Here is a 21,422-nt window from a genome sequence, read left to right as displayed (position 1 = left end):
TTTTCAGTCTCTGATCAGGAATGCAGGTTCCCACAGACACACGCCATGGAGCAGCTGCTCCAGGTACACCAGAAGCTTGTTTCATAATTGTTTCAGTTCTCACAGGTCTCTGCTGAAATTAACCACCTCAATAAATCTTAAGTTTCTCCTAATTCCTTCCTGGATGGTTCCCTGATTATTCCTTAACTGAAAACTGACTTTGAAGTTGCATATATATAGATAATAGGGAATAAAGGCCATATAGAAAGATACTGACCTGTGCAGAAGATTTTTACTGTGATATAAGGGAGAAGGTTTTCTTTTATATATTGTAAAGAAAGATATTTCTAGATATTTTCAAAGCTTTATGATCCTGAATATAGAAATCATGTCTATATCACACCACTGAAGATACAAAATACAACATAATGAAATTTTTGGAAAAATTCAGAAGATTTGACTTTCTACAGTTTGATCTTTTTCTCTAATGTCATCATTTCTCTTTTCTGAAGGTAATAATGGGCAGGAGAATCAGATTCCTGTGAACTCTTCAAGTGATCAATACTAAGATGGAGCTTTGGAATTCAATGAATTGAAAGCCATGAGAGAAACCAGTCAAATAATTGGAATCAGGATAGCTCATCTTCCACTGATGCTCCATGCAAGACTTTCTTGCCCAACAGAGAAAATAAGGAAAAATATATTGGGAAAAGTGTGAAAACTTGGAAACTATTTAATCCAAAACAAGGAGAAGATGCTATAAGACACAACAGACAAAATTACAATGGGACATTCATTCTTTTCTTGGAAATAATCTTACATCTCAAAAGTGATTCACACAAAAAGGAGCCTTATAAATGTTTGGAATCTGGAAAACATTTTGGAACAAGCAGGCAACTTACTTCCATGAAAATTCACACTGGGGAGAAACAGTGTTCAAGCACCTGTAGCCCATGAGAGTCCTGCAAACAGCAGGAGAGAAATCATATTGCATGGAGTGTGGAAAGACCTTTACTCATAGCAATGGACTTATACCAAAGATCCACACAGGGAGAAGCCATTTAAATGCATGGAGTGTGGAAAGACCTTTGCTCAAGAGGTAATCATATTAAAAATAAAGCAGAATTTAAAATCCAAAAGAATGGCCATATAGAGCATTTAATTGCAGTACTTTGGGCTATAAAATAATTTCCAATCCTCTGATTTGTGCCAGATTAGGGATCAAACATTCCCTTTGCAAAGGCTGAGAAATGACTGCAGAATTTTCTCTTCTTTGTTTTCTCCCATTCATTCAATGGCTCAGACTACTAGATCAATAAATGATAGAGTGATAAATCAGTTGATCCAGAAGTGGGATTACTTTAACTGAAAGTTCTGCAGAATCAATCAACTTGATAAAACTTGCCCCAAATATTTCTTCAGTCAAAGAAATGTTGAGAATTGTCCATTTTCTCAGCTAAACTTAGGACTTGTGTGAAGCACAGCCATTTGGCTTAGTGCATATTTTTGCTTTGGGAATTTGGGAGCAATGGAGCAGAATAACAGAATTGGTAGGGATCTTGGAGGTTTTCCTGCTCAGACAGGAAGCCCATAACATTTCAGATAATGGCTGTTTCTTCTTAAACCTCCAGTGTTTTAATTTCTGAGCAACATTCCACTAATTGTTGTCACTGTCAATTTCTCTTTAGTTGTAGATTGGTTCTCTGATCCTGGTCCCACCTTCAGGGGCTTTGGAGAGTAGGTTGGCCTCCTCTTCTTTGTGGCAGCCTCTTAGATATTGCAACACTGCTATCATGTCACCCTCTAGTTCTTCTTTTCATTAAACTAGACATACCCAATTCCAGCAACTGTTCTTTATATGTTTAGCCTCAAGGATCCTAATTGTTTTGGTTGCTCCTTCTAGAGTCTCAAGATCTTTTTTACATTGTAGCAACCAATACTGGATGCAATATTCAAGTAGGTCTTACCAAGACATTCTGGTACTAACACTTCATTTGGTCTTGTTCTATCTCTGTTAAGGCAGCCTATGATTGTGTTGTTATCAACTGTAACACACTGCTGACTCATGTTTAAGTGATTGTCCACTAGACTCCAAGATCCTGTTGCATTTTCTACTGTTGAGCAGGTATCACTATTCTATGCCTGTGCAATTAGTTTTATTTCTAAATGTAGCACCTTTCATTTCTCACTGTTGATTTTATTTTGTTAGATAGGCAATCTGTCATATGTATATTTCAAGCTTATCTTCTGGAGTGTTGGCCTGTCTTAGTCCTGTCTTCTTGAGAATTCCCTTATCTTCTTGTCTAAATCAATGATAAGATGATCAGATATTCAAATCCTCCTGTTCTTTTTTATGTTCAGGAGAGTCTTGTGTCCTTGAGGAGGTGGCTGTGTATTTCTCTGAGGAGGAATGGTCTCAACTGGATCCTGACAAGCGCTACATTGAAGTCATGCTTGAAAACCATAGGGAATGGTCTCTGGGTGAGTTTTCTAGTCAATCAGATTATAGTTAGTTTTTATTTAAAAAATCACTAATTTGATATTATTTCCTGGGAGGGAGAAGGAAACAATCGGGCCTTCTCCTGCTCCAAGGAAGGAAAGTGGTAATATTTCTTTGCTTAGATTCTTTCTGTGCCATATCTTATCTGTATTTTTCCATTTCCATTTGAACTTAGGAGGCTGAAAAGAATTATTTTTGAGTCATTTTTTTAATTGTATATAAACAATTTTTATACAGTATATTGTCTTGGAACATTTTACAAAGATTGTAACATATACTGATCAATAGTAGTTACAACAGAATTTAACCATATTTTTAATTATGTTAGCTTTGTAATCCTGTTGATTATATTAGCATACTTACAAAGTTCTGCAATTTATACATAATGCTCTTTCTTCATGTAATTTCTACCTCTTATCTCTAACCATTGACAAAACTATTTCTTAAATTTCTTTTATCTTTTCCAGTTATTATCAAGAAGAATGTGTTATTATTTGTCCTCTGAAATGGTCAGGATGAAGAACATTCTCCCAATCAATTCAAGAACAAAGGCCTCATGTAGATGATTCAGTGTATCTGTTGAAATAGTTACGACGGTTCACTTAGTGACCATTCAAAGTCATGATTTACCCCCTCAATACTTTTGACCCAGTCCTAAAATTACGAATGTTGCAGCACTCTGGCCGTCCATACTTAGGAATGATAGCAGATGTTCTGCAACATTCGCCCTACCTATTCTCCAATCCTATCCTGCCAAGACTTACCCTGTGACCATATAGTGAGCCATCGGTTCCTTTTGTCTGGTGCATTTCAAAAAAACACTAAAGTAGTGAGAAATCTTGCACTACTGATCTCTTGTCTTGCACTATATGTAATGATTCTGCTAACTACTGCAAGATCTACAAAAGGCCTCTTGTTTTCAAAAATGCTCAGATCACCATGGATGGATTTGTCTGACTAACCAATGAACATGTAGTTCATGGAACTGATCTACAGAGAGAACTATGCAGTTAGAACTCTTTTTTAGTCAAGTATCTTCAACATCTTCATCAATGGTTTGACAGGATAATGATTATTCAGGCGAACCAAGAGAAAGCCAACACTCCAAAATAGGCTTAAGATTCAGAAGATTTTTGACAGACTTGCATTCTATCTCAAAATAAATTCAATGGTGAAAAAGTAAGGTTCTACATTTAGGCAGGAAAAACAAAATGCACAGGTAGAGTATATGTATTTGCTCAATAGTAGTAACTGTGAGAATTAGTCCTGTGGACAATCATTTAGATATGAGCCAGCAGTATTAGTTTCTAATACTTTTATTCACACAAATGCATCTGTTAGAAAACTCAGGCGTAAAAGTACTATTATCAAGTAGAATTAGAGCTTCTACTGATCTTGTCTGATCTAACTAAAGTTTCAGCATCTGTTCTCTGCTAACTGAGGCTTGTAGATTTCCCTTGCACATGAGACTATGAGAGTGGTAGCCTTTTTGTCCTCCTTTCCAGTCTTGGTATGAATTTAATCAATGGGAGGCTGTGATTTTCTCTCTGATCAGAATTGAGCATCTCCCAGACACACGCCATGGAGCAGCTAAAGGTGCCTGAAGGCACCATAATTGTTTCAGTTCTCACAGGTCTCTGCTGAAATTAACCAACCTCAATAAATCTTGTTTCTCAGTTCTGGATGGTTCCCTATTATTCCTTAACTGAAACTGACATATTGCATATATAGATAAGGGGTTTCTTTGTTCTAAAGCCATATATTGAATTAGAACTGCCATATAAGTTTTTGTATTTTTTCTGTGAAATTTTGAGTGATTTTCTAATAAATATATATAAAATAATAGTAAAGAAGATATTTTGATATTTTCAAAGCTTTCATGATCCTGAATATAGAAATCATGTCTATATCACACCACTGTAAGCATACAAAATACAACATAATGAAATTTTGGAAAACAGAAGATATTTGTTGACTTTCTACAGTTTGATCTTTTCTAACCTTGTTTTTTTGTTTCTTTTCTTTGAAGGTAATAATGGGCAGGAGAATCAGATTCCTGTGAACTCTTCCAAGTGATCAATGCTGATGGAACGGAGAAGTTTTGAATTGAATTAGAAAGCCATGAGAGAAACCAGTCAAATAATTGGAATCAGGATAGCTCATCTTCCACTGATGCTCCAAAGACTTTCTTGCCCAACAAGAGAAAATAAGGAAAAATATATTGGGAAAATTGAAAAGCTCAAAAACCATTTAATCAAAACAAAGGAGAAGATGCTATAAGACACAACAGACAAAATTACAATGGACATTCATTCTTTTCTTGGAAATAATTTACATCTCAAAAGTGATTCACACAAAAAGGAGCCTTATAAATGTTTGGAATCTGGCATTTTGGAACAAGCAACTTACTTTGAAAAATTCACTGGGAGAAAGTGTTCATGCACCTGTAGCCCATGAGCCCAGTCTCAAACAGCAGGAGAAACCATATAAATGCATGGAGTGTGGAAAGACCTTTGCAATGGACTTACATAAGATCCACACAGGAGAAGCCATTTAAATGCATGGAGTGTGGAAAGACCTTTGCTCAAGAGTAATCTTATTTCCCATAAGATGATCCACACAGGGAGAAGCCATATAAATGCATGGAGTGTGGAAAGACCTTTGCTCAAAGTCTTATTTCCCATAAGATGATCCACACAGGAGAAGCCATATAAAATGGAGTGTGGAAAGACCTTTGCTCAAAGTCATCTTGCTTCCATAAAAAAGATCCACACAGGAGAAAGCCATTTAAATGCATGAGTGTGGAAAGACCTTTTCCTCAGAATCTTATCACAAAAGATCACACAGGGAGAAGCCATTTAAATGCATGGAGTGTGGAAAGACCTTTGCTCAAGCAGTTATCTTGCTTTCATAAAAGATCCACAGGAGAAAGCCATTTAAATGCATGGAGTGTGGAAAGACCTTTACTCATATGGACTTAAATAAAGATCCACACAGGGAGAAGCCATTTAAATGCATGGAGTGTGGAAAACCTTTGCTCAGAGTTCTCTTTTCAAAGATCCACACAGGAGAAGCCATTTAAATGCATGGAGTGTGGAAAGACCTTTGCTCAAAGTTCTTGCTTCCCATAAAAGATCCACTCAGGAGAAACCATTTAAATGCAGTGTGGAAAGATGTTTACTAAGAACAGTGCTCTTACATAAGGATCCACACAGGAGAAACATTTAAATGCATGGAGTGTGGAAAGAGCTCAGAGAGGTAATCTTATTCTCATAAAAAGGATCCACACAGGAGAAAGTATTAAATGCAATTCCACTTTAGTGTACATTTACATGAGCAGTTTACAAAGTTAGCATATTGTCAGGAATCTGTCCTGACCTCAAAGGATAAAGGCTGAACAACAATGAGCTGGCTGAAATGGATAGGATCTTTACTAGAAGAGTTAAAGTTCCTTAGCTCGATTCTGGAATCCTTTCTTGTGCTTTTCCTAAATTGGATGTTTGAAAACAACATAGCATCCTGAGATAAAGTTATTATTTCCCTGAAGTGATGTGTGGCTGCCAATTTAAGTGGTGAGATTCTAATCATTTCAAGAAGCTCCCTCTGATGATTATATCCACTAGAGCAGAGTTGCAGTCAAGCAATTTCCAAACTCTTCTGTGTTTCAGCACTTTGCTTAATATTGAATCTGTTATGCTTACATTATGTAACATGAGTAATAACTGAGGAAAACCATAAGGTGAATTATAGTGCTGAATTAGAAAAGGCAATCATGCTTTTCTAATCTTTGGTGAGCTTTCCTTGCCTTCCTCATTGATCTCTGGACTCACAATAGAATATCTTTTTAAAGTGAAATCCTGAACTGGGTATTCAAACTGGGACTCACAGATATGTGGTGGGTTCTTTCTATCTTGATTCATTTATATTTTGGCTGAAGGTAGCTAATCAGTATGCCTGAACCTGTATAAACAGAACAGCCTTTGAGGCACAAGAATCATATTTACCAATTCTACAGAGGAATTATTGAGTCTGTCATTGCATCTATAACTGTCTGGTTGGGTTCTGCAGAACAAGAAAAACACAGACTTCAGAGGATATTAGAACTCAGAAAAAATAATTGCTACCAACTTGCCTTCCATTGAGGACCTGTATACTGCGAATCAAGAAAGAGGGCCGTGAAAATATTTGCAGATCCCTGCATCCTGGACAAACTGTTTCAACTCTACTCAAAGCAGCTATAGAGCACTGACACCAGAACAACTAGACACAAGAGTTTTCAGAATCAATGCTAATAATTTCAACACTGTCAGACTATTTACTGAATCTGCCTATCTTTCTTAGTTCCATCATAATCTCTTTCCACATGACTGTATGACTATAACTTGTTGCTGGCAATCCAGATTTATATTGATATATTGATCATCATTTGTTTGTAAATGGACCTTGATCGATCTTTTCTTTTATGTACACTGAGAGCATATGCAAAGACAAATTCCTTGTGTGTCAATCACAGGCCAATAAAATTCTATTCTATTCTATTCTTCAGTTAAAGAAATAAAAACAAATGTATAAAATCATGTTCATTTTGCTTCCTGCACCTTTCTCCACTTAAGACTGGAGTTGAGTTCAACAACATAGACACAAGTTGTGCTTAAGAGCCTAGGTCCTTTCCTGACTTACTGTTTACAAATTTTGGAGTGGTGGGTTGCTACCAGTTTGCAGGCTGCCCACCTGCCTGGATCTTCTGATGTGCACATGCCCAGCAAATCTGTACCATTTTGAAACCCACCAGAATGGACACATCCTATCTCTGCTCAGCCTTCTATCTTGAGAGAGTTGAGTTCAAACTAGGAGTTTTCTATCACCACAAACAGTTCCTGGCAGGAAGGGAGGAAGACGGCATTTCCTTTTATGACCGTCATCCTGATTTCAGAGACGCTCCTCTTTCCCGCGCTGCAGAATCCTGTAAATTAGAGAATCCAGCCTAAAGAGAAAATGGGACTTCATTAGAGGACAGAAAGAGCCTACCTTTGGAAGGCTAAGGAAATGACATCATAGAGCCTTGCTCTGACCTTGCACTCCTCAGAATGGGGCTACAAGAGGCTGCAGTCTGGCAGGAAGATCCTGATGTGTCAGGTGAGTTCTCTTTCAAAAGGGACAGGAGGACCAGCGTCTTCCTACAGGGATGCCTATCTGTGGAGTCCTTGCTGTCCAACAGTGGGGAGGGATCCCTTACCCAGCAGGAAGATAAAAGAAGAGGCAGGATTCACCAACTGAGGGATCCTGTCTCCAGTGGGAGAAAACCTCCAGCTCTCCTTCAATGCGCTGATGAGAGCTCAAGCAGTTTTTATTATTATTTCATTTTTCAACAGTATACAAACATTGTCATAAGTCATATCATGAAGAATATATATATATATATATATTTTAAACTAGCACAGATTTGAAAGGTCTTTGGACTTTTCTCTGTAAAATTGGAATGTGTCTTGAGCGTTTCAATCTCATTGTCATCTTGGCTTTCTTGTGCTTCTTGCTTCTTGCTCCCAACACAGAGCTGAAACTGAAGAGAGGCTAACTTCATCTCAATTCATCTTGTAAATAGAAAAATATGAGAATATGCTTAGCTATATTAATTTGATATAATAAACAAGGACAGGATGGTAGGCACTTTTTGTGCTCTTATGCCGCCCATAGTCCTCTTAGGAATGAGGGTGAGTTGTAGTGAATAGTGGATGAAGATTTTGGGTTTGAGTAACTATGTCAGGTAATGAGTTCAACATTAATATCTATTACAAGTCATATCTGCAATCAAGTTTGAAGCGGTTGACATTAAGCTTGAATCTATTTTTCTCTTGTAATAAGTTGAGAGTCACAGGAAGGATATTGCAATAGATGATTTTGTGTGAGACACAGGTCATGAAGTATTGTGTTTTCTAATCCCAGGATTTCAAGCCTGCTGGTATAATATTTGTAGTTTTCAGACAAGAACTCTTCTAGTAAAATATTTCTGGGCTTGATTGTATTTATGTCAGAGATACTTCTGGTACCACTCTAGAAGGTATTTGGTGCTGCGAGAAATACTGGGGAATTTCCGATAGCAATAAGTAGGCTTCAGTCAGAGGATTCCTTAGGCCTGCCTAGAAGGCTCAAAAAATGACTATTGCAATGACTTAAACCTTACCTAGCCTATAACAAGTTCCTAGTTGAAATCACAGAAGACAACGTTTTTTTAGGAAAAGAAGCCCCTCGCACAGGTTTAAACCTTCCAGAAGAATGTTACTACGACCACACCTTGATTCAAGGTGTCAGGAGTAGTTTCAACAGTCCTTAATTGCAAATATGCCTGCATTTGTCCTTAAGAGAATCTTAGGTCTCGCAAGGGCACATTTAATTGTATGCCCCCAACAATTTAATAGGGATACTACGGAATCGACACCCTTCGCTGACAGGTATCTGACAAAATGGGATTTAACCCCTAAACAAGATCTCCGTTGAGCCCACCTGCACTGTTGTTATGAACAAGGTGGTCATCTGTCAGATTTACTTTGGTGGTGATACTCCATCGGTAGTTTTTGAAAGCTTTGAAACTAATCTTCAGATGTTGTAGTAGATTTTCTTAGTGCCTTCCAATATTTCAAGGGGTCCCGAAAACTACTTTAGGAGACGGGTGATCTCCTTTGCTTTGAGGGTCCATTGACTTGAATAGTTTGTTTTGACCAGTCTTAGGCCAAGATCACTTTGTCATCACAAACAATTTTAGGCAGACAATATCCCGTTTTCAGAGATTCACCGAGTATGGTTACTAGTGGCCCTTGAACAAAGTGCGCTCAATTAAAATGCAATCCCTATCTCTTCTTAGTGTATCCTCGGAAAAAATAGGGCATCATTGTCTGTGCAACTTCTACTAGCAAAGCTGAAATAGCTTCAATAAGGCTTTAGTAGGCGCCAGAATGATCAGAAAATCCCTGTTGAGTATCGTCGATTACATAGTGAGTCCCCAGCTCTTATCGGGAGGGGTATATGCGGATCAAATTTTGTAGCCACGTAAACTCACGGGGCGACAACATCATAAGAACTAACATGAAACCTTGAAGTGAAAGCATCTCGGAGCACGAGCTCATCAATTATACTCCCTTTGCGGGAACCTCAAGCCGCAGCAACCCAAGCTTTACCTTGATACAGGGATGCGTCCTAACCGCCAGATTCACTTGATGGTCAAAACTTCTTGGTCCTGTCCCACCTGATTTTGTACGTGGGTTTTAAGATAAGGCCCTGCGCATTTACTCCTCTCGCCTTAATTGTGATAATCAAGGTTTGGCGCATCGAGAAAAAAATCAGTACATCCGGGCGTAACTGTGATTGAAGTGTCCATTTGAGGAGAAACATAGGCGAAAACTGCATTATCATGTTGGAAGCCTACCCCTGTGAATCAGAAAGCTTTGCGAGTAGACATGAGTACCGGGTAAGTGGCACAGTTTGCCCATCTATTGCTGCGTTGACACTTTCCAAGTAGTTTTGGATCAAGGGTATTTAACAGGTAGGAGGACTAAGCTTAAGGCGGGGTATGTGAGTGTTTGCATTTTCCTCAAAACGATCCTCACGGGATCCAATACGCTTGTAGGAATGAGTTAGAAAGACAAGGTGTTTCTGCACATCCAACCAAATTGTTTATTAGAAGAACCCAAAAGGTTTAGGCATTGGCTTGTTTCAAGGTAAGTTCTGTTCCAAGCATGGACAAACCGCATGGTGTTATGATCAAGACCCAGGTTCCATTAGTTTGCAGTTTAAAAGAAAAAAACGCCCACTCCCGGCTTGGATACGACCAACCTCTGCCGAAAAATTTTGTCTCTAAAAACTCTGAAAAATAAGGAAGCCTAATTTCAACGTATTTTGCGCCATAGGCTCACCATGTCGGAGTCCCAGTCTTTTAAAGATACAACCAGGGATGACTGTTTGGGCCTCTACTCTCCAGGATTCAAAGACCAGAGTTTATAATTAAAATTGAGGTCGTACCGCCCCTTGACAAACTGGAGCTCGACCCTGCCTTTGAGTCCTACCCTCTGCTATTTGACATAAAATAAACAAAGAGTTGACTCGTACTAGGAGGGCTATCAGAACTTTCGCCACCTATTTTACAAATGGGTGCCGAGCACGTTCTACATTTTAAGTGAAAGTATGCTAAACTCTAGGCCTGGAACCATCTGAGGGCGTCATCTAATATGATTGTACCAGGCTACGAAAGACTTGTTGAACTTCGTCACATGGCCGTTAGCCGAAATGACCTGTACCCTAAGTTTCAACATAGTGAAGATCTTCTGCTTGCAGCGTCTATATGTGCAGAGTACTGAGGGCCCCTTGGCAAAGGTTGTTTTTACTTCATTTCTGTGAAACCGCCTGACTGTTATATGACTCCCAGTTTGTTTTAAGCCTCAACCGTCATTGAACCTGCGTTCCCTAAACACGACAGCTTTCTCCTCCTTGCAGGGCTTAGACAGCTTCGGAAGAATTGTTTTTAATGTCTCACATGGATAGCGCCCTAGGTCCAGAACCTGCCTTCAACTGACTTTACATGGAAGACTTGTGCACACTTGAGGGCTAAGATCTTGCTTTGCTGACGAGACACCCTGGTTCTTGCCCATTGACACACTTTCAAGAGTTACTCTGTTAGTACAAGAGAGGTTGACCTTAAACCTAGGAATGAAAATGCATACCTGACTTATATTTGCTCTTGACTCCCGAGCTGGGCCTTCTTTTTGTGAAGCGTCATTACAAGTCAAGCACAAGCGACCCCCATTCCTGGCAATTCCCCTACTGTTTTCGATTTAAACCGTTTAATCCGTAATAACTAAAATTAGCGCCGGGGAAGGCGTGAAATAGGGGAATAAACCGCCGTTAGCCATTTCAAGCACCGGATCCTCAAATCACGGATTAAATTAGTATGGTCATCGGCGCCTAGAGGTGTAAGAATGGGCCTTCTTCTTCATTTGGAAGGGATCATCATTAGATTGAATGAGGGATCCAGTTAAAATGCTGAGTACCATGAAATTCGACATCTATGGGTACCATCCTTTATATTGGTGCTGACCCACGACCCCATTGGGGACACCATGGGTCCCATGGTGGGAGGCGTTAGTGGGCTCACACCCGTGTCATACTTTGCCCAAGCCCCATCGTATAACTGTGGCCGTATAACACACCGTAAAAGCCTGCCTTCAACATAAATCCTGATTTCAGACAGGGAACTGTAAAATGGTGTGGAACATTGAACCCGAAAGGGTCCCACTCGTCAAACTCATTTATTGATATGGTTGTTGCACGTCAAAATTTCTAATTTGATACTCAATTTGGATTGATCGCCTGTCATGAAATTCGTGGAGGTCCCATCAGGCTCATAGAATAAACCCCCGATTTTGGAAGGGTCTTTGATGATCGCGGGCTTCAATTATTGTCAACCCTGATTCAAGTAAAAGCGGAAATACTCTTATGAAAGGCCCTCAGACAAATGGTCCTTCTAACATGTTTGGGATAGGGACAGGTCTTGATAGAAACAGAATAAGGGCTGGCTATTGATTGCTATCAAACAAAAAAGTATTCACCAAGACCAAATGACAGATCAATAACACCATTGTTTATGAGGCAAAGTCCCCATAGATAAATGGCAATAGTCGATTTTAATTGTAGCGTTTTGCCAGCAACAAGATTTGGAGGCAGTACAAAGTCTTGTACAATGTGGAAGCAATGAATTTATGGAGGGCGTTGTATAAGATGTATTTTAGATGCCAATAAGTCTATGTGTCGCATCTCCGCAGGAAGGAGTTGTTTGAGGGAATTGCACAGTGTCTGTGAGGGAGAACCCGCCTGGTGATGCTAGTGAGTTACTGTTGTCCAGGTCCTTAAAAATCAACTGTTTAGTCTCCAAAGGGTCACTTCCCTACACGATGGGCGTGTTATTTCTGATTTAGATTGCTTTCAGTGTAATCTATAATGGCAACCCTGAGTGTGTTTATTCGACAGCCTTCAATTAGAATCTGAGTTCGGCCTTATCTTTTTAGAATTACAGGCCTTACCCCTCATATCCTATGACGGATCTGCTGAGGCAGCGTAATTTCCAGTGATCTCAGGGGCTGGAACCGGAAAGAATGGTCCTCCGGCAGTAATTACCATCACTGCAGTATAGTCTCAATGAAGCCGATCTTTGCGAGGCCTTTACAGTAATCGGTAGCCAGGATGCTCCACAGGAGATCGGCGTTGTTCCCACCTGACAAACAGTTATTCTTTATAAGAAACCAGCATTGTCTGTAGGATTTTAACTTGAGTTGGGAATTAACAAATTCGTAACTGAACCAGGAAAGCAGCATGGGGGAAAGTGGAGTCCATCCCTCTGAGTCTAGACAGACCCACCAACAGAAGACTTTAATCTCTCCTGCGCATCATGCATTCTCCCTGGCCATGAACTGGAGCTCTGAATTCAGGAAGGTTTTTAAATGAACCCGCTTTTTAACGTAAACCTTTGCTTATCTGCCAGCAAATCAAGATCCTGTCCTACCAGTTACGAATCACACCCAGCAAGAAAATGACATCAGCCTGGGAAGCTTTGTATGCGAAAAGTAACCCGGTGGACAGATTAAAATCCACTTACCATGAAAAAGTTGACATACAGACGGCTGCAATGGCTGTCCCCATTTAGCTGCTGCAAATTCATCAAAAGATGTCCCATCCATTGTCACCGCGCTCACCCTTGACAACCGGTTAAGGAGGCAAGCTTTTGTGCTCATCACTTATAGTCCTCTTAGGAATGGGGTGAGGTCAATAGTAGACAGTTTTGGATGAAGATTTTGGGATTTTGGTAGAGACTATGGGTCAGGTCTGTTCAAGCATTAATATCTCTATTGAAGTGTATTTTCTGCAATCAAGTTTGCGGTTGACATTAAACTTGATCTTTTTGCTCTTGTAATGTCGATTGCTGAAGTAGTCTTTTGAAGGATATTGCAATAGATGATTTTTAAGAGACACAGGTCCTAAGTCTGAGTTGTAAGTTTCTAATCCCATTTCAAGCCTGCTGGTATAAAATATTTTGTGTTTTCAGAGGCAAGAACTCTTCTAGTAAAATATTTCTGGGAGCTTCATTGTATTTATGTCAGAGATGGTATGGTTCCAGACTGATGCTGTATTCAAGAATAGGTCTGGCAAATGTTTTCAACTCTGTTAGTAGGAGTTTTTAAAGCTCTAAAATTAGGTTTACTACTTTTAGTGCTGCTAAAGTTACAGTGGGCTTTGGCATTGGGTCATTGATGAGAACTCAAGATCTTTGTTGAGGGTCAGTAATTTCCATTTGTACTTATTGATAATTCTTTTCCAATATTTAAGACTGCATTTGCTGGTTGAATTTGGAGTTGCCAAGTTTTAGAGATACTAAGTCAAGGTCTTCTTGAAGGGTAGAAGTATTGTTAGTAGTATTAAATAGTTTGACATCGTCAAAGAGAACCAATAACTTGGATGAGATCCAGAGATCATTTATGAAATGAAAGGATAAGAACACTGCCTTCCCATAGAACAGGATGATACAGCGTTGCCAATTTTGACCACTTGTTGTTTTTAAGGTGTTTATCCAATTGAAAAAGGTCCCAAATCTTTAGTTTGAGGAGTAGTTTATCATGTACTACTGATCAAAAGCTTTAAGTCTATAGATTGCATCTATTGTACCTTGATCAAGGTTGGTAGTCCATATGTGCAGTGAAGAAGTTTAGTTAAAAGACAATTTTTCTGAAACCAAATTGTTTATTAGAGAATTGTTTGTTTCAAGGTGGAGTGTAATGGGTATGATAGATTCATTATTTTGCATAGACACAGCATAGAGAGTCTTAATTTTCAACTAGGCCTGGATCTCCTTTTTTAAAGATAGGGATGACTGTGGCTAGAGACCAGAGTTTAGGAACTAGTTTTGAAGGCTTTATTAAAGATTATGCTTGGGTTCAGCTATATTAATTGGAAGTTTTTAAAAGTATGCATAGTCCATCTGCTCCAATAGATATGATGGTTTCAGGTTGAAGGGCTTTTCAACATTATCTTCAGAAGTCTATATGATTAGGTCATTGTTTTCTTCTGTGATATTTATATGGGTTAAAAGTTAACAGGTACAGTGGATGTTATACTGTTTACAAAAGACTGCCAAGAATGTATTAAATTTGCTTTAACTGTTTTGTCAATACATTCTTGCTCTTGTTCTTTTAAGGATCTGTTTCAAGTTTATTGTTCACAAAATTATAAAAGCATTGAATTAATTAGAAGGTCTTCTTGTTTGGGTGTGTTACATTCTGTTTTTATTTGTTGCAAATATTCTTGTAGCTTTTGAAGTTTGCTACATAACCTTTTGTTTTCCAGAGATTTTTTGGATTGCAGCTTTTTATTGATATTAATTTGCTTTTCTTTGATTTTGGTGCTGATTTGTAAAATATATGGTTTGATGATTTTATTTCAAGTAGAAATACTTTATAGTGGTCTTCTTGATACAGGTTGAGAATAGACAGTCAAGAAATGACAGATCATTGTTTATAAGGTCATAGTTCTTTTTGTAGTTTGAGTACTATTGTGATGATTTGCCATATGTTTAGATAAAGTCTATCATGCAGTGGTCACTGTTGGAAGGGTTCTTTACACATAAATTGTGTTCTTATTTCAAAGATGAGGTCAAGGCAGTTCATCTAGTATTGTAGTTGTTCTCCAAGGTTTGTAACTCTTGTATAGTGTAGTATGGATTGGTTCAGTTGTACATTCATTTGTTATCCAGTTTATAGAAGGTAGTTTCTCCCAGGAAGATGAGAGGATATGGGCAGGTACCTAGTAGTGAGGTTAACGTTTGCATGAGTGATGTCATAGTCACTCTCTGAATAAGTGTGGTGTTGGTGGACAGGTCACCTTCTTTCAGGTAGAGGTTGTACTTGAATATTTTAAGTTCAGTGATTTTTGTAAAGATAGCTATTCCCCTCTGCATGTTCACGATCTGATCAGGACTTGGCATTCTTTGTTTGAAATAACAGGAACATTGAAGGATGAGTTTACCATCTGAAACAAATATGATGTCTCCATTGTTTAATGGATAAATTCAGGTAATTTGTTTACATACACATTTATTAATTTACATTTGAGACCTGTAGTATTTAGGAGGTAAGGCGTGCATACCTAGTTTTGATTTGTAGTTGATTGAGGTTTTTGTAACAGGTGGTAGAAGGTGGTTGGTTGAGCAATGAGTTGTTGATCGTTGGATGATTTTTGAATTTTTTCAGGTGGCGAGGGTGATGTGTTTATAGATGGATGGATGCCTGTTGGATGGTTGAATGATTTGATTGGTGTGGTTGAGTGGTGGGGTTTGATTGAAGGTTGTTTAATTGCTAAATTCTACTTTCTAATTGGCGTTTATTTTCTTCCATCTCAGATACAGAAACTGAAGCCATTTGAAATCTTTGCAAGGCAAAATTTTCTTGGGGAAACAAAGAGCGGATTAACTTGGAGGATCAGTCCTGGAAGCACCAGAACTGGTCCTGTGAAGGAAAAGGCATCTGGAGACCCAGAAGAGTCCTTGGAGCCATTTAGAGTTGCTCTGCAGGAGAGAGAAAGGATGGAGACACAACTTTTTGGAAAGGAGGGAGCCGGGAAAGGCCCTTCAGCTGCTCAGCCTGGGAAGCTCTGGACAGGACTGGGCAGAAGATCCTGGAGGAAACCATCCTCCTTCAAGTTCAGCCCTGGAATTTCATCCAATACTGGGAGGCTGAGGGTCCCGAGGACTTTGCAGCCGACTCCATGACATTTTGCAGGCGATGGCTGAGACCAGAAAAGCACACCAAAGCCCAGATGCTGGACCTGGTGGTTCTGGAGCAGCTCCTGGCTCTTCTGCCCCCAGAGATGGAGGGCTGGGTGAGGGAATGTGGAGCAGAGATCAGCTCCCAGGCGGTGGCCCTGGCAGAAGGCTTCCTCCTGAGCCAGGAGGAGGAGCAGAAGAAGCAGGTCCAGTTGCAGGTGAGAAACTTTAGGGAGCTCAGAAGGAAATAGAGAATGTGTTTGAATCCTTCACCCCTTTCCCAAACTTCTCTGACATTAATAAAATGTGGCAATTCCCCAATTCTTGTAGGACATTGTTCCATTGTTTTCTCACTCAACCTCACTGATGGATATTGAGGTTGTGTTCCAAATATAAGAATCCACTTTATATTGTACGATTACATTAATTCTGCTTCTTTTTTCTTCCTCCTTTCTGAAGGGCTGCATTGTGGAAAAAAGAGATCCCGAGGGAAAGAAGAATCTATCAAATCCCCCTCAGGAGCTATTTTTCAGGAGGATCCCTTGGGTAGATCAAAGTCAGGACACCTCAGGAGGTACTCGAAGATCCCCTGGTTACCCAGAGAGATCCCATCTTTCTTACCTTCTTCTCTTCTGTAGTATACCTCCTCTTATTTTGTTAAGTTACGCAGTTTGAAATTATTTTATCTTTACAGAGAAACAAAGCATGAAGTTTTCTGGTTTTTACGATGGAGCTCAAACAGTAGTTGAACTTCCAAATCAAGTAAGAAAGGGAAACATTATTAGATTTGCATTCTCCTTTCCTTCAGGAAGTGAAGCGGGTGTGCAGAGTTCTCTCTCCTTCTATTTCCCTCCCTTGTTTGGACTGGATTATTTTTGTATTCCTGTGTGACATGGACAGTTTAATAGCAGGTTCAAGTTGCTCTCACCCAGCATAGCTTCCTCTGTAGACTATTACAGGGACAGAATGGTTTGTCATTTCTACCCTCAGAGTCTGTGTAGCAAATGTTTTTTAAAGACCAGTGGTTAACTAGTTCTGCGACGTACTATTCCAACTATGAGTTACGAGAAGTAATTTTTTAAAAGAGGTAGGAATAACCATATCACTGTAGTAGTAACTGCTAGACACCCATTCTTTTTGTCATTCTTTGACTTGGAGTTGTGCAAGGCTAATGAAAAATAACTAAATAGTCACATTGCCTATTACTATTTTTAAAAAGCCTTGCTCATAACCAATAGTTTAAAAAATAAGCAAATCACATTTTTTTTGGCAACTGTAGTATACTGCTGGCTCATGTTTAACTGATTGTCCACTAGGACTCCAAGATCCCAGTTGCACTTTCTACTGTTGATCCAGGTATCACCTATTCTGTGCCCGTGCATTTGGTTTTTCTTTTCTAAACGTAGCACCTTATATTTCTCACTATTGAATTTCATTTTGTTAGATGGGGCCCAATCTGTCTATCCTTCTATCTCTTTAGCTTATCTTTTCGAGTGTTGGTATTCCTGTTACTTTGGTCTTGTCTGCAAATTTCATGAGTTCCCCTTGTAACCTCTTGTCTAAATCATTGATGAAGATGAACTGCTCTTTCAAATTCTCCTGTTCCTTTCTTTTTTCCGTGTTCAGGGGAGTCTTGTGTCCTTCGAGGAAGTGGCTGTGTATTTCTCTGAGGAGGAATGGTCTCAGCTGGATCCTGACCATAAAGCGCTGCATTCGGAAGTCATGCTTGAAAACCATAGGAACGTGGTCTCTCTGGGTAAGAGTTTTCTAGTCCCCAATCAGAGAGTTCAAGAAGACAGATTATAGTTACTTTTCTTTAAATTAAAAAAATCGTTCATCAGATATCGTCTCCTGGGAAGGAGAGGGAAAGGGTCTGGCCTTCTCATTCTCCAAGGAAGGAAAGTGGTCAATGTCTCTTTGTTTATATGCTTTCTGTGCCATTTCTTATCTGTATTTTTCCATTTCTATTTCAACTCATCTGTGGAGGTGGAAAAGAATGAGGTGTACCCCCTGGAGGTCATGTGAGAGGAAAGTGTTATCATTTGTCCTCTGAAACCTCCCAAAATTGTGTGAGAAGAGAACTTTTATGGTCAGGCCATGGAAGAGCATGTAATGCCAGATCACGCGAGATCAGTAGCCTGAGATCTTGCACTACTGATCTCACATGATCTCGCACTAAAGTAGTTTATGCCTCATGTCACAGAAAACAGAGGCCTAAACTACACTCCAGATCAGTAGTGCAATATCTCAGGGTAGTGAACTCGTGTGATCTCGCACTAATTCCTTCTTGGATGTTTCCCCTGATTACTGGTATTTCTTAACTCAAAACTTTGAGTGAGATTTGCAGTTTGATCTTTTTCTCTAACCTTGTTATCATTTTCATTTCTCTTTTCCTTTGAAGGTAATAATGGGCAGGAGAATCAAGACTCCTATGAACTGTTCCAAGTGATCAATGCTAAAGATGAAATGGAGAACTTTGGAATTCAAATGGAATTAGAAAGCCATGAGACAAACCAGTCAAATAATTGGAATCAGGATAGCTCATCTTCCACTGATGCTCCGATGCAAGAGAAAATTGGGAAAGAATATATTGGGAAAAGTATGAAACAAATAGTATTAACCCAAAACAAAGGAGCTGATGCTATAAGCCAGAACGGAAAGAATTACAATGGGACATTGATTCTTTCTCTTCGAAATATCTTCCTTACATCTCAAAAAATGATTCACACAAAAAAGGAGCCTTATAAATGTTTGGAATCTGGAAAACATTTTAGATCAAGCGGGCAACTTACTTCCCATGAAAGGATTCACACTGCAAGGAAACAGTGTTCAGAATCACCTGTAGCCCATGCAGCCCAGTCCCTCCAAGCAGCAGGAGAGAAACCCTATAAATGCATGGAGTGTGGGAAAGCCTTTACTCGTAGCAGGGAACTTACTATCCACAAAAAGCTTCACACAGGAGAGAAACCATATAAATATGTGACATGTGGAAAGACCTTTGCTCAGAGCAGTGGACTTACTATGCACAAAAAGATCCACACAGGGGAAAAGCCTTTTAAATGCATGGAGTGTGGAAAGACCTTTGGTCGAAGAGATAATCTTATTTCCCATAAGATGATCCACACAGGGGAGAAGCCGTTTAAATGCATGGAGTGTGGAAAGAACTTTGCTCGAAGAGGTCATCTTATTTCCCATCAGATGATCCACACAGGGGAGAAGCCGTTTAAATGCATGGAGTGCGGAGAAACCTTTACTCATAAAAGTAGTCTTATTTCCCATCAGGTGATCCACACAGGGGAGAAGCCGTATAAATGCATGGAGTGCGGAGAAACCTTTACTCATAAACGTAGTCTTATTTCCCATCAGGTGATCCATACAGGGGAGAAGCCGTTTAAATGCATGGAGTGTGGAAAGACCTTTGCTCTGAACAGTAGACTTACTATCCATAAAAAGATCCACACAGGAGAAAAACCATTTAAATGCATGGAGTGTGGAAAGACCTTTGCTCGAAGAGATAAACTTATTTCCCATCAGATGATCCACACAGGGGAGAAGCCGTATAAATGCATGGAGTGTGGAAAGACCTTTGCTCAGAGCAGTGGACTTACTAACCACAGAAAGATCCACACAGGGGAAAAGCCATTTAAATGCATGGAATGTGGAAAAACCTTTCCTCAACGCCGCTATCTTGCTTCTCATAAGATGATCCACACAAGAGAAGGTATAAATGCATGGAGTGTGGAAAGATGGGAGCCATACACCTGAGTGAGTCTGGAGTGGAAATACCAGAGCATGCTCCACAGCCAGATATTGGAGGGGCTACGTGTGAAATCCAACAAGCTGAACTTGAGCGGCCTGGGGCATTTGTACCAGATCGGGAGAGTCTGCAAGACCCATAGCCAGCCAACATTGACATTTCTTCTCAGGCAGGACTGATCTACTAAAGCCTCGAGCCCTTCACCGCTAGTGGTAATACAGCTTGGGATGCAGAGATGTCCCCCCCTCCAGGCGGGCCTGGTCGACCACGCTAGAAATTCAAGCCATCAGCCCTCCGCAGCCCTGCCTAGCATGTTCAAGCACTGGGCTGCAATAAATCTGCCAAGATGCCGAAGGCCAGCAAGCCCCTTTGGTCAGTCCAGCTGCCCCCAGCCACCCAGGTGCCACTCAGTTGGGCTTTCTGCCCAAGCCAGGGATGGGTCCAGGTGCATCCGCAATGGCAACCACCTCCCCCAGCAGTGCCACCGCTACTTCCTTCGCCAGCACGGCTGGCCACAACGCCAAGGTTTTGGACCATTTTCGACGGGAACCTGGACAAACTGTCCTTTTTTCTTGAACTGGACGTGGACACCCTTTTACTGTTATAGTGACCTCAACTCTAGTTTGAATTTCTTCTGTTGTTTGAATAATATTCAATTCTAATCTTGCATGATCACTCGCCCCTAAGGTTCCTGTACCTTCAACACCTCCTATCGTTTCATCTCTGTTAATGAGAATTAAATCCAATATGGTTGATCCCGTTGTTCCCTTCTCTACTTTTTGGGAAACAAAATTGTCTGCTAGGTTTGTTAGGAACCTGTTGGATCTTCCACTTGGTGCAGTTTGAGGGTAATTAAAATCCCCCATTGCTATTGTGATGTGCTTCCTACATACCTTAATTGACTAGAGAAATGTTCATCTATTTCCTCTGTTTGTTTGGGTGGCTTGTAGTATACACCTATGGCGATGTCATTTTTTCCCCTTTTTTTATTGACCCAAATGCATTCAAGGCAGTTTTCATCATTGTTGTGCTCTATTTCTGTAGCGATGTAGTTATTTCTTACATGTAGTGTAATTCCACCTCCTCTTTTATTTGTTCTATTTCTTTTAAATAATTTAAATCCCTCTAGCTGTATGTTTCATTTGTCAGTTTCATCCCACCAAGTTTCCATAATGGCAACAATATCATATCTGCCCTTATTTACTTGAATTTCTAATTCACCCCATTTATTCCTCACACTCTGTGCATTGGTGTATAAACATTTGAGTCCATTTTGACCGACCCTGTGTTTACTTTCTACATAACCGTGTTGTGCCTGATTTCCCCTACTTCCTTACCATTTGATTAGTGGAAATGGTATGGCCCTCACTATTAAATGCTTGATTTTGCTA

At 39.8% G+C, this 21,422-nt stretch overlaps 1 protein-coding gene across 1 annotated transcript; it reads left to right on the top strand.

Moving 5' to 3' along the window:
• The first annotated feature begins 16,289 nt into the window (after nt 1–16,289).
• Nucleotides 16,290–20,786, top strand: LOC131187321 (zinc finger protein 436-like). The gene is made up of 5 exons (XM_058161577.1): nt 16,290–16,492; nt 16,734–16,848; nt 16,969–17,036; nt 17,901–18,030; nt 18,676–20,786. Exons 1-5 carry the CDS (start codon nt 16,328–16,330, stop codon nt 20,037–20,039), a joined length of 1,842 nt encoding a protein of 613 aa, XP_058017560.1. The 5' UTR covers nt 16,290–16,327; the 3' UTR covers nt 20,040–20,786.
• Nucleotides 20,787–21,422: the final 636 nt, after the last annotated feature.

The sequence above is a fragment of the Ahaetulla prasina genome, unplaced genomic scaffold, assembly GCF_028640845.1.
Source record: "Ahaetulla prasina isolate Xishuangbanna unplaced genomic scaffold, ASM2864084v1 Contig29, whole genome shotgun sequence".
NCBI lineage: Eukaryota > Metazoa > Chordata > Lepidosauria > Squamata > Colubridae > Ahaetulla > Ahaetulla prasina.
This window is presented reverse-complemented; position numbering and strand designations above follow the sequence as displayed.

Bases quoted from the DNA above. Each gene is read 5' to 3' on its own strand.
- LOC131187321 (XM_058161577.1), top strand. From the start codon at position 16,328: ATGCTGGACCTGGTGGTTCTGGAGCAGCTCCTGGCTCTTCTGCCCCCA. The intron at 16,493-16,733 runs GTGAGAAACTTT...TCCTTTCTGAAG, and splicing joins AGAAGCAGGTCCAGTTGCAG to GGCTGCATTGTGGAAAAAAG. The intron at 18,031-18,675 runs GTAAGAGTTTTC...TTTCCTTTGAAG, and splicing joins TAGGAACGTGGTCTCTCTGG to GTAATAATGGGCAGGAGAAT.